The 18,652-nt window shown below is 42.7% G+C and overlaps 1 protein-coding gene across 8 annotated transcripts; it reads right to left on the bottom strand.

The window, feature by feature from the left end:
* Positions 1–475: 475 nt before the first annotated feature.
* Positions 476–10,272, bottom strand: PDP1 (pyruvate dehyrogenase phosphatase catalytic subunit 1). 8 transcript variants are annotated; one of them, XM_025394645.1, is made up of 3 exons: positions 9,865–10,146; positions 9,093–9,127; positions 476–4,577 (listed from the first exon to the last, which is right to left on the bottom strand). In XM_025394645.1, exons 2-3 carry the CDS (start codon positions 9,121–9,123, stop codon positions 2,920–2,922), a joined length of 1,689 nt encoding a protein of 562 aa, XP_025250430.1. In that variant the 5' UTR covers positions 9,124–9,127; positions 9,865–10,146; the 3' UTR covers positions 476–2,919. The 8 variants fall into 8 exon arrangements, with proteins under 8 accessions (XP_025250430.1, XP_025250431.1, XP_025250432.1 ...); XM_025394646.1 differs by having other exon boundaries at positions 10,004–10,146; XM_025394647.1 differs by lacking the exon at positions 9,093–9,127 and having other exon boundaries at positions 10,004–10,272.
* Between the last annotated feature and the right edge of the window lie 8,380 nt (positions 10,273–18,652).

The following is an 18,652-nucleotide window of genomic DNA, read 5'->3' as shown; positions in this document are numbered from 1 at the left end:
TTACCAAATGTTACATCGCAAATTTTAAATCTGTGCATTTTGTTTAAATTATACCTCAATTTTGGTTTAGCGTGGTGGTTCATGCCCGTAAACCCAGCACTTTGGGAAGTGGGTGGATCACAAGGTCAGGAGTTCAAGACCAGCCTGGCCAATATGATGAAACCCCCTCTCTACTAAAAATACATAAATTAGCCAGGCATGGTGGCATGCACCTGTAGTCCCAGCTACTCAGGAGGCTGAGGCAGAAGAACTGCTTGAACCTAAGAGGCAGAGGTTGCAGTAAGACGAGATTGTGCCACTGCACTCCAGCTTTGGCGACAGAGCGAGACTCTGTCTCAAAAAGAAAAAAAGAAAATTTACCTCAATTTTTACAGATTTGAAGTACTATGTATCTACTGGATCCTAAAGTTAAACATAATCTACCATGCATAGGAAGCATCTAATGAATCTTGTTATTAAAAACCAACACAGGACATTCAGAAAGCAGGTATGAAAGCTTTAATTCACCATGGGCATTTCTCCAACCATTCTGTACATTAAACTTTCATGTCTTCACACACATACATCTTTTATAAGACAGTTTTCTTACCAATACGGTACTCTGTACCATACCAACATTCCATTTAACTAGTTAAGGGTGTATTATGTATCATGAACCACTGATTAAATATAAATACAGAAGTTGAATACATACATTAGAAAGTTTAAATTTTAAAAAAATTTAAGAAAGGCTAAATACCATGAAAGTTTACACGTATTCTTTAATTCTAGACACCGTATCACAGTGACAACCAATTACAATAAAATCACAATTGCTTTTAGATGACAGTACATTCAGATTTCTAATACCCAATTACTTTCGTTTCTACAATGTCAACTCCATGCTGCATTTTCATTTCTATAGAGAGTAGACCAGCTTTCAGACTGCAGACCAAGTTCTTTGTGTAATAATATTACTATCTTGATCATGACCACAGGAAACCAATTTTATATTCGCTATACTATAGAGATGAGATATTATTTGGTGTATAATATGAAACTCTTCAGTGGTGGTGTTCAAGAACATTCAAATAGTAGCTGAAAATAGGGTTTGCTAGAGCAGTCCACATATATCATTAAAAGAAAAAGGCCCAGTCAAAACATTTAGAAATAAATATATAGTACAGCCTTTCCCTCTCCCAAATACTTCCCAGGAAAAAAATTCCAAGCTGACTTCCAAAAAAAAAAAAAAAAAACAAAAAAACCCACAAATAAAAACAAAAACACCTCAAAAAATAAACATTATATGATATTCTGAGCAGCAATCTTCCTGAGTCTATTTTCAATTGAAGCAAATTCTGCAGCCAATACTACACTGATTCAGTATCCACACTCCAGAAGGAGTCCTTGAACATCTAGTTCATATCCCCCAAAAATGTGAAAAGACTCCTAAACACCCAAGTTATTACACAATGGGAAGCTGATATTGGCTTGTATTAAAATCCAGGTGAATATCAAACATAATCACAGCCATTTTTTAACAGTGATGCTAGAATAAGTGATGAAAGTATATGCACAGCTGTATACAGATCACTACTAAACACAGGAACAAAATGCCATTTGATGCATAGTAAATAAGCTCCCAAAAAGCCAATTTGAATATATTTATTTCATTTACGTTGATACAGTATTAGAAGGGACTGAATATAATTATGGAGACTGCTGCAAACATTTGATGTCACTAAGTGTTCTATTAAGCATCAGGCATGCACAGTAGTTACCTTTTAAAGTTTCTCATGTATATATCTTAACACATATATCTTAAGCTACAATATGTTTAAAGCATTTAGTCATTTTAAACCCAAATATTTTAATTGACCTATGTCTAAATGGAGAAAAACAAAAACTTTCTCCTGTCTCAATACCCAATGGTAATATTAAACCTTACTCCCCAAATTGATAAACTTATTTTATATATGTCATCTTTAAAATTCCAAAAATGATGAAAAGTCTTATCACTACTAAATAAGAAGTACGATTCCCCGGCAGCAGTCTACCCACCACACACTTACAGCATGCCAAGCCTTTGGGGATTATGTAAGAGTGTTGTGCTGGTGGCTACAGATGACAATAATTGAAGAGGTCAGTCTCTTCTTTTCATTCTGGATCTCCTTATTTTAAACTAAAGCTTTTCATTAATACAAATAAAAAATCTTTTTTTCTTTATTTAACCTCAATAGAAGAGTAGATAAAAACTAAAAACCCTTATTGTCTCCAAGTGTGTGGCAAAATAGAAAATGTTTCAATTACATTAGGAAATCGGGTGGATAACGGAGTATAGTTATTCCACTTAAGAAGCATTCCAGTCAAATAATCACAAAAACGAATTCAGATTGCTTGGATCTTGGTCATTTATGGCTTAAAGAATTGGATTTGAAAACCACTTCAGGCTAAAATAAATGTATATGAATAATGCATAGACTGTGTACCTAGAAAATCATGCAATAAACATATGTTCTCACGTACACTGGAATCTCAGTGAAGAAAGGGGTCTGCAGGTGTGAACAGTACTGTTTCTTCACTTTAACCAAGAGACTACACACAGCAAGATACTTGCTTTTGGCCTATTCAAGATCTTATTTGCCAGGTCATCCTAATTTTCTCAGGTTGGTAAAAGAAGCCAATGTTTCAAGACACCTGTGATAAAGAAGTGACTTGCTTCAAGTGCAGGTGCCATGAAATCGGAGCTAGGCAGAACCAGACTCTCCTGACCCTGCCACCCTGCTGCAAAGTCAATTTAAAGTACCTGACTAGCTAGAGTATCAAACGGGTAAATGCTTAGAATGACCAACTGGAAATGTTTATTATAGTAGTATCTTTTTTAAAAATCTGCCCTTTAAATGTATATCATTTGAGAATTGCCAGTGAAAGAGCCACTCACTATTCTTGGTTTTGATACGCCCCTACGACATGAGAATTGAACTGAACTACAATGATTGTAATGTCATCTCTGTACATTCGAGCAAGCTCTTCAGGAAGACTAAGCATTTTGGAGAGGCGCTCATGATCAACAGTCCCAAACTCGTTGTTGCCCACAGCATGGCGAATGAGATGGGTTGCTGCATTCTGATCCTCAAATACCGAGGACATTTTGGTTCTCCTTTCTGTTAAAAGGCCGTGCATCTGTCCCAGAGTCACCTTGTAGCCACCAACAGCTATTGGCTGTTGGTGATGCATGCCAGTTAAGTACTCACCCACAATCCTAACCACATCCTGCCTATGCATAGTCTCCCACAACCCATCAGTAGCCAACACCAGAAACTTATCCTGTGGCCTTAATCGGTGGTAAGTTACCTCTGGCTCAGCAGTGAGATAAGGAGGTGTGTGATAATTAGGAGGAATAAATTTGGTATATTCATTGTCATTCAACTGGTCTGGGCCAGATTCTATCACTCTCTTTTGAAGGTCAATGCTCCATTTGAACTTTACATCTCCAAAAGCCCTAAATGGCATCAGCAAGCCAAGCAGCCGATCCTGTTTCACCACACTCTTGGCCTCACTCTTTGGATGTTCCAATTTCAGCCGTTCTAGTTCTCTTTCATTCTGAGCATTGTGGTCATTAGACAGCGTGACTGCTGACCATGAGCCGTCCTCTTCCTGCACACCCAGCATGGCTCTGCTGTCGCCAGTATTGGCCACATGAAGGTCAACACCATCCACATGGGCCACACAAGCAGTGGCTCCAGAAAATGCCACTCGAAGCACCAGATAGTTGAGGAAGGAATTAGGATCACCAACTTGTGCCTCCAAGGAGATGTCATTATCAAGCCTCTTGAAAGCATTAATTAGGGCCTCCTTAACATCAATATCAGTTGACTCACCAGTGTTGAGGTCTATAAGCTCTTGCCAGTAAGTCCTCAAGCTGTTAAAGTACAATTTGGATGCCTCCTTACTAAAGTAATCATTGGGGTGCTTGTGCCACTGGAGAATGGGTAGCAGTGCCCGGCCACTCTCCACTGCATTTTCAATCTCTAGCAAAGTCTCATGGGGTAACAAAGAGACAGCAATATAATAAAAAAGTCTCTCACTGACTGCCTGGGAACAAGCACAACCTGCATGGCCATCAAAAACCCCCAAAAGCATCCCTCTGGTCTGCAGGCAGGTTGCTGCACTTCTCCGGTCCTCAATGGGCGCATTTGCAGGCAGCTGATTGCTGTCAAATCCAAGGATAGAACTGACATTTTTGCCATCAAATTCTGGCACTTTGAAACTGTATTCATTAGCTTTAAGGATGCTATTGACTTGTGGAGGTGTGAGGTAAAATTTCTGTGGTGTGGAAGCATATCTCCTTCCTTGGGTGTACTGCCACCAGTTCTCCTTTGGCCTGCAAAAGGTAGCATATGCTGGATGAGGTGTATATCTCAGTCGACTCTGAGGAACGTAGGGTGAGGAACAACAGAGATGTTTGTGGTGGCAGTAACATGCAGTGCCATAGATCCTGCTCAGTTCACAGTTACGGATCAGAGGAAAAAACAGTTGAGTTGGTGCTGGCATGGCATCAGAGAACAGTGGCAGGCTGGAACTTCTGACTGGGATTCCTAGACAGCAAATTAGACAGATGTACACAAAGAAAAGAGTTACATTTCAGGATACTTAATCTAGCTTTGCCTTCATAACAAATATTAAGCAAGTCAATCTACATGCTAAGCCTTTGTTAGAAGGTACTACATTTTATACACACATCATGTACTATTTCTACAGGGTGTATTCTGGTAGGCACAACTCCCAATTATTCGTGGAACCAGGACTGAACTCCTGGCTCCTGTACTCAAACTTCAATTTTCTCTTTTCTTTGTTCTTCTTTGTGCAGTACAAACTGTGCAGAATGTACAACAGATTTGGCTGGGGAAAGCTGAGGAGATGAAGGTTATATAACATTATGCAGTAGCAGTCTACCTGACCAATCATCCTTCTATCTCACTATCCTTAAAAAATGCCTTGAAATCTCCCATTTTACACAGGGACTTCTTCAATTTATGAAGATCCTTTACATAGACCTGTGGTCAATTTTGGCATGATTACACATGGCTATGATCAAAAGTGTTAAGATGCAGCCCAAACATATGTATATTCATAAATTACTGCCACCAGTTCTCCTTTGGCCTGCAAAAGGTAGCATATGCTGGATGAGGTGTGTATCTCAGTCGACTCTGAGGAATGTAGGGTGAGGAACAACAGAGATGTTTGTACATCATATACATATATTACTATAGTAATATGCATTGTAACATACACAGAAATATTTCTACATAATTAAATAAAAAAAGAAATTCCAGTATTTCTCTCCTGTACCCCAGTAGATGGTCTTGCAAAACTTGCTTCTCTAGACCACTGTGGCAATTTGCCAGGCTAATGGGCATAGGTCTGCCACCAACTCCCAAATAATCTTGGAAAAGTCAGCTCACATCTTTGAGTCTCACTCTTCTAACTTGTAAATGAACACAATGGAACAGATGCTATCTAAGGCTTTTCTAGGATTCATGCCTTTATGCTTATGGAAGTGAGGCTTTGAAATAAAATTCAGGTTTCATTTATTCACTGTTGAATTCTACCGTGCCATTCATGATTCCAAAAAAAAAAAAAAAAAGTTTAAGTATTGTAGTAGCTCTAAAGCTTTGTTAGTAACATAAATGACTTCAGTCCTAGAACTTAATTTACCTACTAACAATGTCCCCTGCTTAGCAGCCATAAGGAAAAACCATGTAAGTATTTTCATCTACTATGGATCCAAAGTAGAATTAACCCCTAGAAAAATGTTTTCTTGGCCGGGCGCGGTGGCTCAAGCCTGTAATCCCAGCACTTTGGGAGGCCGAGACGGGCGGATCACGAGGTCAGGAGATCGAGACCATCCTGGCTAACACGGTGAAACCCCGTCTCTACTAAAAAATACAAAAAACTAGCTGGGCGAGGTGGCGGGCGCCTGTAGTCCCAGCTACTCGGGAGGCTGAGCCAGGAGAATGGCGTAAACCCAGGAGGCGGAGCTTGCAGTGAGCTGAGATCCGGCCACTGCACTCCAGCCTGGGCGGCAGAGCGAGACTCTGTCTCAAAAAAAAAAAAAAAAAAAAAATGTTTTCTTGGATATGGTAATTACTGTGATTTCATCATTACACAATGTCTACCAATATACACACACTGAAACATCACAGTGTATCCCATAAATATATACTATTATGTGTCAATTGTAAATTTAAAATAAATTTCAAAAAACCAAAAATGTTTTTTCTCACATTAAAGAAAAAAAAAAGGTATTTATTTGCTCCAGGAAAGCAGTATAGTCAAATAATAGTCTAAGGTTTGGATTGAAAAGGTACAGCAATATAATTACAAACTTTAAAAAAATCCTATCACTCACTATTTGCACTGAAAATAATTTCTGGGCATTTATTTGGAAAATTTAATAAATATATCATTAATCTAGATAATTCAAGCAAGAAAAAATCCCTCTTCTTCCTCAATAAAATATATTTTCCCTGAATTCTTGAGATACTGCTTCAAAATAGTCTTTTGGACTACAAAGAAACACACTTTAGAAATACTTTAAATAAACAAATGCAATAAACAAAAAGGAACATGGAAAATAAAACCATCTGAGTTAATAGCAACTATTCCTTCCCAGGGCTAAACTCATTAAGAAACAAAAGAATTTACAAATATCATAGCAAGTGTTAGCTATATATTATTTTCATATACCTTTTTTGAAGAATAATTTGAGAAAAAGTGATAAATTGGGGTAGCAGGAAGCAAAGAAAACTAAACACCGAATAATCACTGATTCTTGTTTGCTTCTGTAAAAAGCACTACATAAGCCAGCCACACAGATTCTCTTCTGCAAGTAGCATAAAGTACCATCATTTTAACTGCACTATCTAAGAAGGGATTTGTTTACCAAAATGAAGACAAGATCAGGCAATAGAAAGTAATGGCTATAATTTTGGAAATAAGAATCTGTAACTAAAAAAGTATTCTGAAATGCACTAATGAAAAACAGAAATTCCAGAAAAACAGGAATCCATCAGGAGTAACCATTTAAATAAAAGCACTTCAAACTGAATACCTGAAAGTCATCCAGAGGTTAAGTGTACATGACTGAGCCAGAAGATGTGCTCAAATGTTGGGCCACATGACAGCGGCTTCCACACTTAAACCGTATCTCTTTTTAGGTTTGCACGCAGAAAGCATATCAACTCATTTTGTGCTTTGTATAAAGGTTTCCTATCATTAAAAATGTAAACGAACGTAATCTTAATGAAAACAATTTTTCTTCATAATTTTATGACTGCATTTGCTCTTTCTTTAAAACTTAAGAATCTTACAGAAAAAAAAAGAAAAAGAAAATGTGCCTCTATGGAATGTAAATTGACTCAAAATACTATTTGTGTGTGGGGGAGGGAGGGTTGACAGATGCATAACAGTGTTTGATTGTCTGAGGAATAACAAATCCAGGAAACCTGCACTTTACTTAAATTCCTTTGCTTCATTTTTCTGGGTTTGGGGGGGGACGGGGGGAGGAGTTGGAGTGCAATGGCGTGATCTCGGCTCACTGCAACCTCTGCCTCCCGGGTTCAAGCGATTCTCCCGCCTCAGCCTCCCGAGTAGCTGGGATTACCACGCCCGGATAATTCTGTATTTTCAGTAGAGATGGGGTTTCACCATGTTGGTCAGGTTGGTTTCCAACTCCTGACCTCAGGCCATCCACCCGCCTCAGCCTCCCAAAGTGCTGGGGTTACAGGGATGAGCCACCGCATCCGGCTTGGTTTGACATCTTTTCTACTTTTGTAGTTCACTGCAAAATGAATGAAATCTAGTGACAAAAAGCTAATGATTCACACAGCAGGTGCTTTTAATAATACTTATATTCAAACATCAAACAAATTCTCCACTACATTTTTCCTTTGAGGCAAAAGTTCTTGCGATTAAAAACAAAAAAAGAGAGTGAATTTTATTGACTGTATCTTTCAGTTATGCAGAGGCTTAGCACATGGACTGAGATTATATCCTAATGCCCCAACTCCTAACATGCCTTCAAAAGACAAAATTCCTAGGGAAGTTGGAATTTATGAAAACTGTGCTGTGATTAATGAGCGTTCTATCCTCATCAGTACAAGTGATATATTCTCTCCATCAGATCAGATACCCTTGGGAGTCAAAGTACTTTAAAATGCTTTCATAAACAATAAGTGAGCACTGGAAAACTCTTAATTATCCTTCAGAATATCCACTGATACAACAAGAAAACCCTCTACATCAAAACTTTTGCTGACAAGCTTGTTAAATTAGTGTAGAAGGCTCTTGATCAGGCAATAAGAACAGCATCCAGGTACAACTGTTGGTAAAACAGAGCAGTGTCAAATTTTCAAGTTATTCCTGATCACAATTTTCACGGAAAAGTTCCTATTCCATGATCTAGACTCAGCCACGTTATACGCAGCATCTTCGTCCCAGGCAGATTTGGCTGATTTTGCCAATGACTAATAAAGAAAGATGCACTGCAACCAGAAACAGGAAAGAGACCCATCCATTCTTACTGATGTGCTTAGCAGAGCCTGTGCCAAGACATTTTTTCCACTCCATCAATAGACCTACGGACCAAATTAATTAGCAAACGCTATTAAGGCACCGACTCCGGAGCCCTTTAGCTTTGCAAAGCTTCTGATGTAAATGAAAAAGAAAAGCTATGCTAATCATTTAATGTGTCAGAACCCCAGTTTATGTAATCCGATTGCATTAAACACTCTACATAAAGACCATCCACGATTTTTCAACATTTTTCTGGAAATGCCTAGCCATTTCACAGCTCCTGCTATCTTTTTACATGAATGAAGAATGATACGAAGCACCAAGCCAGTACCTGTTTGATTAGTTTCCTTTGTCGCTACCTGAAAAATTGCACTCACAAAGGCATCAAAGCTCTCCCAATCCAAGACGCCCTTGTTCCTTTTTCCAATCTATCTCATCCCTTAATACAACGCTGACCCACCTAAAACCATCCATACACAAAAATCTGTCACCATCCTTCCTGGGTACCCAACGCAGGTAGTTAAGTGAATACCTACCAATTCGTCTGGGCCCGGGACACACACACATTCTCCTGTCATCACAACACGGAGCCGACAACATCCACAACCCGCGCGGGCAGCAGCAGCGACAGCAGCACCGGCCCATTGAAAGCAAGGCAGAGATGCTCATTAGAGGAGGCGGAGGCGGGGAGGCGGGAGCGGAGGAGGGGCGAGGTCTCGCTCCAGCCCGGTGAATGGGCTGGGAGGGGGGAAGAGAATGGAGGAGGGATAAAGGGGTGGAGAGAACAAGGATAAAGGGGTGGAGAGAACAAGGAAGCCAACCAAACCAACCCGCCCCGCCGGGGAGGCAGAGCCACAGCCCAAGACAGCGCGGCCCAGGCGCGAGCAGGGGCGCGCCCCAAGAGCCAGCCCCTCCATCCAGTCGGGGCGCGAAGCCCATGGACGCGTACGGCAGCCCCGCCCGCTGCCCGCCCAGTCCCGTCCCGCCCCGCCCGGCCCGGCCCCACGGGTGCCCGCTTCAGTCCAGACTAACAGGGACCGGCCGGCGGCAAGCTGCCAGCGGGGCCAGCCCGGACCCGGGGTGCATCAGGGAGACACTCAGGCAGAGCCGCAGCCCTACAACCTCCCCGGAGCTCGCACTGCCGCGGTCCCCGCGGCGCCCTTGGTGCTGACAGCCTGCGCGCAGAGGCCGGAAGACGCTAGGGCTGCACGGCGGCCCCGCCCCCGCCCCGAGCCCCCAGCCCCCCGCCCCCCGACGGCCCCCAGCGGCACCGCTCCCGCCCTACAGCCCCGACCCCCCGGTGCGCACCTGGCGCTCCAGGGCTCGTCCCGCCCTCCGCACGCCCGCGGCCGCTGATCCGCGAGCACGCCCGGCGCCCCTTCACAACTTTGGACGGGTGGAGGATCCCGGACGGGGCGGCTCGTGGCCGGGAGTAGGGAATACGAACCGGGCACCGCAGGAGACCAAACGATTGTCCCGAGGAGGAGGGGGCGACAACGACGCCGCCGCTCCGCGCTTTTTCCACTCAGCCCCGTGCAGCTCCCGGAGCGCGGGCCCTAGCCCCCAGCCGGCCCACTCTGCTCCCCTACCCTGCGGGGCCGCCACCCTGCCCCGCCCGCACGTTCGGGCTGGAGTGCTTCCCGCCTCCCGATTGGCTGCGCAGTGGCGAGTGGGCGGGAAGGCGGAGAGGGCCGCGGCCGGGGGTGGGGCGGGGGCGGAAGAGGAGCGCGCTCCTTGCCAGCTTTGTGACGTCACGGGGGTCAGACAATCCCTTCCATTCGGCGCGAGCCGCCCATTGGTTCCCCGGGCCCGCCTCACGTGACCCCTCCCTTTAGCGGGTGGAAGGTGTGGCTGTGCGGCGCCAGGCGGTGGTCTGTGGAGCCGGGCGGCGTTGGCGGAGCAGGCTCCGGGATCGGGAGAGGGGAGGCGCCTGGACCGGCTCCAACGTCTTCGTGTGCGTGGGGCGTGAGGAACGGGCTGCTCCCCTGCCGTGCAGGCTTCCTCGAATCCCTTGCACCTCGGCGGGGATGCGGTGGTGTGGGTGGCCGGCCCAGCGGCCAAGCCTCCCCCGCGCCTCGCAGTTGGGTGGGGGCTTCCCAGGGTAGGCTACGGGAGCGGCTCTCAGCCTCACGGGAATCTCAACTCCCTGCGGCTCACCGCAGCCTGCGGTACAAGGCGTAGCAAAGAACCTCGAGAGTAGCTGTTGCTTCGTTCATTTGATGTGTTGCAGATTTTAGAAGCATTAACGCCCATCATGTTTTCTGTCGTCCCAGGGAGAGGAAGCAGGTGTAGACAGCAGCAAGACGGAACTGTGATGAGGGAATTCTCTCTGTAGCATAGATGTGTGCTCACGTTCTCCGAGGAGTTTTGAAATCAATATTGGCCCCGTTGCCCTGAATGGTTACAAGGAAAGAACACTGGACTTGGAGTCAGAAGACCTTCATCCAAGTCATTCCCTGCTCTAAGTCCCATTTCTGCTCCATGAGATTGTTTCCACCTCAGATGAGATTAGACTTAAGGTGGCATTGGTATTGGCTGTGGGAAAACGGAAGATATCTCGAGGGCTCTTCAGTGACTTCCATCCATACATCCCTTTTACGGGATAGTGGCTTCTAAAAGCTTCCTTGGAGATGGCAGGTAGAGCATTGCACTTATCTTCCCTAGTGTTCACCAATAAGTTGACTTTGATTTATTACACATAACTTCTTACTAGCCAGTCAGGTTTACAAAATGATGTGGAGTGAATTACCTGATGTTTATGTAATAAAAAACGTCATATACCCAAACTGGTCCTTTATAACTCCTGGATCTTTCAAGTTGCTGTATTCTCTGTTCTCTAAATAAACTAGAGGAGACTCTTTCTGCCCATTCCCAGATTGCCCATGGAACTTTTGTGGCTAGTCTGTCTGGCCTTCACCCCAGTTTTTACAGGTCCATCTGCCTCCCTTCATCCTCTCCTTTTTGCTTCTCAAATGGGCTTCCCATAAATTTGCAAATATTCTTCACTGCCCTTTTCCTATTATTTAATTTATGTATCTGGTTTCTTCTTCATAGATGCATAGGGTGGTGTAGCCTAGTGATTAATAAGAGTGCAGCTGGAGCCAGACTGGCTTGGTTCCATTCCCAGCTCTGCAGCTTTCTGTGTGGTCATGGGCAACTCTGCATGGCTCTGTTCTCTCATATGTAAGATAAAAATGTAAAAAGTAATGACAGGGCTGTATTAAGAGAGTTGACATATATAGCTTGCTAAGAAAGTGCATAGCATGTAGTGTTATTAAGTGTTAGCTATTCTTGATATTATCGACATGTCCAGGTCAGTGTTTTAGATTAAGAACTCCTGGCAAGTAGGAGACCCAGGCCCCCAAGTGCATTATATTCTGTAGTTAGGTACTAATAAGTTATTAACAGAATGGAGAATCTTAGAACCTTAGAATATCAGTTTAAATTCATTTATACGTAGGATCTCTGCCTCTTAACCCTTACTTTGTGGACATGGAGACTGTAGCAGGATGAGCCGCAGACAAAACTCCTGAGACACCGGATTAAAGAAGGAAGAGGTTTTTTGTCTTAAGAGCCGAGCTCTCCGAAAAAGAAATACATGGCCTTTTTAAAGTCTTACAGTTTTAAGGGATCCACGTGAAAGGGTCGTGATAAATCAAGCAAGCGTGGGAAACATGACTAGGGGCTACATGCATCAGCTAACAGAACAGAAAGTTTTACAATGCTTTTTTCGTATAGTGTCTGGAATTTACAGATAACACAAGTAGTTTAGGCCAGGGGTTGATGTTATTATTATTACTTTGTTTAACTCCTAGGGATGGGTGGTGGTGCCAAGGTTGTCTGGCTATTTATCTTAATTTTCTTAGTGTTTCTTTCTCGCTTTCCTCCTGTCTTGTGAACTAGGCAAGGTGGGGGGAGGAGGGCAGCCGGACTAGTAGTGGTCTTCTCCCTTAAGACCACTTAACTGAAGCTATGAGACGAATTTTAAGAGTTTCTGCTTTATGACCCAGAAATGAAGTACATACTAGACTTCTCTGTTGTCTTACCAGCTTTTTCCTGGCCAGGCTTGGTGGGCTCCTGCCTGTAATCCCAGCACTTTGGGAGGCCGGGACGGAAGAATTGCTTGAGCCCAGAGACCAACCTGAGCAACATAGTGAGACCTCATCTCTACAAAAATTTTTTTAAAAAATTATCTGGGTGTGGTGGTGCATGCCTGTAGTCTCAGCTACTCAGAAGGCTTGCTTGATCCTAGGAAGCCAAGGCTGCTGTAGCTTTACTGCACTCCAGCCTAGGTGACTACACAAGTCCCTGTCTCAAAAAAAAAAAACAAAAAAAACCAAAAAAAACCATTTTTTTAAATGGTCGTGAAATAGAGTAGTAAGAATCCAACATCCAGGCCAGATGTGGTGGCTCACGCCTATAATCCCAGCACTTTGGGAGGCCGAGGTGGGTGGATTGCTTGAGGGCAGGAGTTTGAGACCAGCCTGGCCAACATGGTGAAACCCTGTCTCTACTAAAAACACAAAGAATTAGCTGGGTGTGGTGGTGGGCATCTGTAATCACAGCTACTCGGGAGGCTGAGGCAGGAGAATTGCTTGAACCTGGGAGATGGAGGTTGCAGTGAGCCGAGATTGCAGCACTGCACTCCAGCCTGGGCAACAGAGTGAGACTCCGTCTCCAAAAAAAAAAAAAGAATCCAACATCCATATCAAATGACCTCTTCAAAGCTGTTACCTTAGTAGCAACCCTTATTCCACACTGACATTGCCATTATTCAGAGCACTTTTAAAACTCCCTTTTCAAATTGTTTTCAGATCTGCACAGGAAACTCCAACCTGTTTTACTATAACCAACACTTTGGTTTTATACCAGAATAGTATTGATTTCCCATCTTATTCTTCTTAGTTCTGAATGACCTGGATATTTCTAAAAATAACACCCACTCTCAAAAAAACTGGTATTTGCCACCACTAAATATAGTCAAAAGAATTTTGACATAAGTATTGAATGCCAAGGTATTTTTGAAATCAGAATAAAGCCTAAAGTGATGGCTTTGAAATAATCTCATTTACAGGTATAAGTTTTGTCCTCTGGTTGTAAAGTTGTATAGTTCAGTGAGAGGTATATATAAATAAACTACCCTTATGCAAAGGTACCAACCGCTGGTACAACTGGAGAAGATTCTTTAGTATCTCAACCTTGATTCTCCTCTGGCCTGGCTTTGTTCCTGTTTCTAGATGGAGCTCCATTTAGCCACCCAATGGACTTGCTTCAAAAGTACTGTTCGTTATCACATGGCCATCTGGCCAGGGTCAGGACAGGTCCTTGGGTTTACTGCGTTGACCCCAGACTGTCTTAGCCACCAGAGCACCTGTTGATACCTCAACATTGGAAAGTGTTGAAAAGCAGCACTGAAACAACCCAGGATCGTTTGTCGAGAAGGTAGGGAAGGAGAGAGGAAGGGGCTTCAAAAATAGTATGGTACTAAGAAAGCACTGTGCAAAATCACCTGTTTACACAAATGCTTTCTGTGATAATCAAAAATGCAATGACATTTCCTGAATGTGAACCTTAACATTTAGTCATCTATTTGCCCTAGGACAGATTCGAAAATGAGCAATGCTTGACCAGATTGGCCTGATGTTCTTGTGGGCAGGTGGTAAGACCCTTAGACCCTTAGGGGTATTGGAGGTTAGCTTTGACAACATTGAGATGATCCAGCAGTCTCAGTGGTGCCAGCCAAGAAGCTTAAAATAGATCTGCATGTGGGTCTGAGATGCTTTTACCCTGATGGTTACTGATTTACTGTGGCCTTTGCCAAAATCAGCAGTCACAGGGAAAAGAGGCTGGCTTACCATACCCCTCTAGCACCTGTTTCCCTACAGGTCTTGGCTAGGAAATCAGCAAGAAATTGCTAAGTAACTAAAGAATGGCTACCTGTTTAATTACCATCTCAGTGTCAGGAGTTGCTTCTTTGAAATTAAGTTGTTTGGAGTTAGCAGTGAGATTGACGAATCATCTATACAAAAGAAACAACATGTACTGTGGTTCATCTCCTTTGGACCAGAGACTGTTCTAGATGCTTTCACATTTGTCTCATTTCATATTTGAAAAGGAATCCATTCTCTTCAGAATTCATGAGACAGTAGAATGTTCAAGGGAGAAGAAAGCTTTATTCTCTTGCAAAATGAGGGACCAAAGGCTCTTGGCTGGCAGGCAGGAAGTTTCTGTGTACTAATTGAACATGACAAAGAATACAAAAAGTAGGTGTCTGGGGTTGCTTAATGATAGAATTCAAGTGCTTTACCAAGAGGATTGCATGCCGATGGATCTGAGATTGGCACAGACTTCAAAAATTCCTGTTAGTTAGGCTGTCTTCAAATACTAAAGATGACATGTATGGGCAAGAGGGGAGAGATGAAAGGGGAAGTGTCGGTGTTACTATCTGGGCATCAGACAATTTGGCAAGATTAATTTTTTATTTAGTATAATTCTGTAGGTGGATTCCCCAAAGCACAGAGGATATGAGGTAGAGGACAGGCTTCAGGGGAGCTGAGACAGTGGGGTGTGTCTAGAGCACTTCTTACAGTAGGTGCCAGTCATGGCTGCCCCGAAGCAGGTCCTGCCAATCTACAGACTTCAGTAGGAGTCACCAAGCTGTGAACTCAAAAATAGTAGTGGTCGATCTGCATACTTTTTAAAAGCTATAATTCTTTGCTTATCTTAACTACTTAGAGTATAAGCTTTTCAAGAACAGGGAACATGTCTTTTTACCCACCAATACAAACCCATGACCTGGCATATAGTGAAAACTAACAGGTAGCAGATGCTTCCTTTCTACCATCCTCTGCTCTAAGTGCACTGACTCCTTATGAGGCAGGCATTTTTCTTATATCTGTTTCACAGGAGAGGAAACGGAATCTCAGTGAGGGTAATTTGCCCCAGGATCGCATAAGTGAGAAGTTGTGGAGCCATCTACTCCAGAGCTTGCACGCCAAGGCACTATGTTATAGTATAGTGACCACTGCGTGTAATAGGAGCTCGATGATGAATGGACTTGTTTTAAATGAAGGAAAAGAAAATGACATGTTTCAACAGGTGAATGAAAATACTTCATGAATGAATAAATGAATATGTCACCTTTTATTCCTTAAGTTTCAAAAGGGCTTATGTCAGGATTAGGATTTAATTAATTCTAGCTTTGTGAAAACTAAAGAAAGTTTTATGTTTTCATTATGGGGTTGAGGGCAAACTGCATCCTTACAATTGGAGAATTTCCACCCATGCTTAATGTGTCTGTAACCAGCAGTAAAGTTTGCACAGCTAAGTGTATCACCACTGAATAGCCACTCTTGTTAGAGAGCTGCAGGGTTTGAATATAGTTTATCAGGAGAACCAATCGTACCTTATAAAAGCATATTTTCCTTAGAAATATATTTTCCCAGATACTGTATTTGTAGGTGAATACCTTCTGTATTCAAGTCACATTCTGATATAATTATAGTTGATAGTATGATTTGAAGTGAACAATTTGATTTGTTAAAAGCAGTAAGTTAATATCCAGTTCAAAGTGTTACTTTTATGTTTAAGCAGTATTGACTGGAGAGAGAAAAGTTCAAGGAGAGAAAAAAAGCAATGCATTAAAGAGGAATAATAGATATTGAATTATACATCCAGTTTCTGCCAGAAAGGATGGGCTCTGGAACTCTAATCAGAACATTCAGAGAAATACTCAGGTGCAATATCTGCATTTTGATGTTATCCCTCCTTAAGGCATACTGGTTTTGTGGAATGAGTGTGAGTTGGAATCAGAGACACTTGAGTTCAAATGCTAGCTCTGCTTCTTATTTTCTGGGTTCATCCTTCAAAATTTACCCAATAACTTCAACTTTTAAAAAAATCTAATGTGTGTTATAAGGATTGGGAATTAGCCAAATGATAACTGGCAAATAACGCCAAATGTTAGTACTTTAAAATGAATTTTCTATTGCTGCTGTAACAAATGACCACACATTCAGTAGCTTAAAATAACACATATATTATCTTTCAGTTCTGAAGGTCAGAAGTCTGAAATGGGTCTCACTGGGCTCAAATCAAGGCGTCAGCAGGGCTGTGTTTCCTTCTGGGGACTCTAAGGGAGAATCCATTTTCTTTCCTTTCTCAGCTTTGAGAAGCTGCCCACATTCCTTGGCTCATAGCTCCTTTCTCCATCTTCAGTGCTAGCAGAGTAGCACCTTCCAGCCACTCTCTGACTTTGACTTCCTCCTCTTCATTTTAAAAAGATCCTGATGATGACATTGGGTACACTATGATAATTGAGGATAATCTTTTTATTTTAAAATCAGCTGACTAGCAACCTTAATTCCATGTGCAACCTTAATTCTCCTTTACCAGGTAACATAGCATACTCACAGGTTCTGGGATTATGATGTGGACATCTTTTTTTCTGGGAGAGAGGGGACATTATTCTGCATACCACAGCATTTTTCTCCCTTAACACTCATGTATTTATTAATACATTTATTAAAGGAAAATGAATAATAAATATTTTTATCCTCAAGAAACCTAATATTTAGGTGGAGAGCTTAAATATATGTAAAAGACATTAACCAACAGTACAAGGCAGCAAGCAACAAGCTCCAATATGAGCCATTCAAATTTGTGTCACAGGCCGGACCTTGTGGCTCATGCCTATAATCCCAGCACTTTGAGAGGCCAGGGTGGGAGGATTGCTTGAGCCTAGGAGTTCAAGACCAGCCTAGGCAACACAGTGAGACCTCGTCTCTACAAAAAAAATTTTAAAAATTAGCCAGACATGGTGGCACACATCTGTAGGCCCCATTACTTGGGAGGCAGAGGCGGGAGGATCACTTGAGCCTAGGAGCTCGAGGCTACAGTGAGCTGTGATTGTGCCAGTGCACTCAAAAACAAACAAAAAGAAAACAAAAACCAACACATTTTCGCTACAGGCTTTTAGAGAGCACTTAGGTGTATGAGAGAAGGAAAAAAGAAGTCATAGGAAATTTTGATTGTCTAAAAGCAGCAATGTAATGAGAATGCCCCCTTCCCTCTTCAAAAGGTAAATGTGATTTTAGGTTGAGTTAGGAACAAAGGAGCTGATAGCCTCCCTCCATTCTGCCTTGTTGAATCCCCACCAAACTTTGAAGGGCATAAAAAAAATCTACAGTGTAGCCAGAGGAGGGCTACCAGCAGGAGAAAAAGTTTAGAATCAGAACATATGAGAAGTTTAGAGATATTCATGGCATGCTCTTCAAATTCTTTAATGACAGTTATATGAAAAGACAGCTAGCTTTGTCTTTGAAAACACTGGAGTTTGAAAAAACTGGGCCAGATGCAGTGACTCACACCTCTAATCTCGGCACTTTGGAAGGCTGAGGCAAACGGATCACTTGAGGTCAGGAGTTCGAGACCAGCCTGACCAACATGGCAAAACTCCACCTCTACCAAAAATGCAAATATTAGCCAGGTGTGGTGGCGTGTACCTGTAATCCCAGCTTCTTAGGAGGCTGAGGCACAAGAATTGCTTGAACCTAAGAGGCAGTGGTTGTAGTGAGCTTAGATCAGCCACTGTACTCTAGCCTGGGCAACAGAGTAAGACTTTCTCAAACAACAACAAAGAAAAAACGGCCAGGCATGGTGGCTCATGCCTATAATCCCAGCACTTTGGGAGGTCGAGGTAGGCGGATCACCTGAGGTCGGGAGTTCGAGACCAGCCTGACCAACATGGAGAAACCCCATCTCTACTAAAAATACAAAATTAGCCAGGCATGGTGGCGTACACCTGTAATCCCAGCTACTAGGCAGGAGAATCGCTTGAACCTGGGAGGCAGAGGTTGTGGTGAGCTGAGATCGCGCCACTGTACTCCAACCTGAGCAACAAGTGCGAAACTCCATCACAAAAAAAAAAAAAAAAAAAGAAAGAAAGAAAAAAGAAAAAGTTAGAATAAGGGTGTGGAAGTTAGATTTAAACTCAGTATGATAATTTTAAAGTGGTTATAGTTTTCTGAAAATGGAATGAGCTACCCCTTGAGACAATGATTTTGCTGTTACTGAAGGTATTCAAATAGAATGTAGA

Source organism: Theropithecus gelada, chromosome 8 (genome assembly GCF_003255815.1).
Source record: "Theropithecus gelada isolate Dixy chromosome 8, Tgel_1.0, whole genome shotgun sequence".
Classification (NCBI taxonomy): Eukaryota; Metazoa; Chordata; class Mammalia; order Primates; family Cercopithecidae; genus Theropithecus; species Theropithecus gelada.
The sequence above is the reverse complement of the archived record's forward strand: the minus strand, read 5'-3'. Positions and strand labels throughout refer to the sequence as shown.

Bases quoted from the DNA above. Each gene is read 5' to 3' on its own strand.
- PDP1 (XM_025394644.1), bottom strand. From the start codon at position 9,225: ATGAGCATCTCTGCCTTGCTTTCAATGGGCCGGTGCTGCTGTCGCTGC. The intron at 4,578-9,092 runs GTAGGTATTCAC...TTTGCTGTCTAG, and splicing joins TCCCGGGCCCAGACGAATTG to GAATCCCAGTCAGAAGTTCC.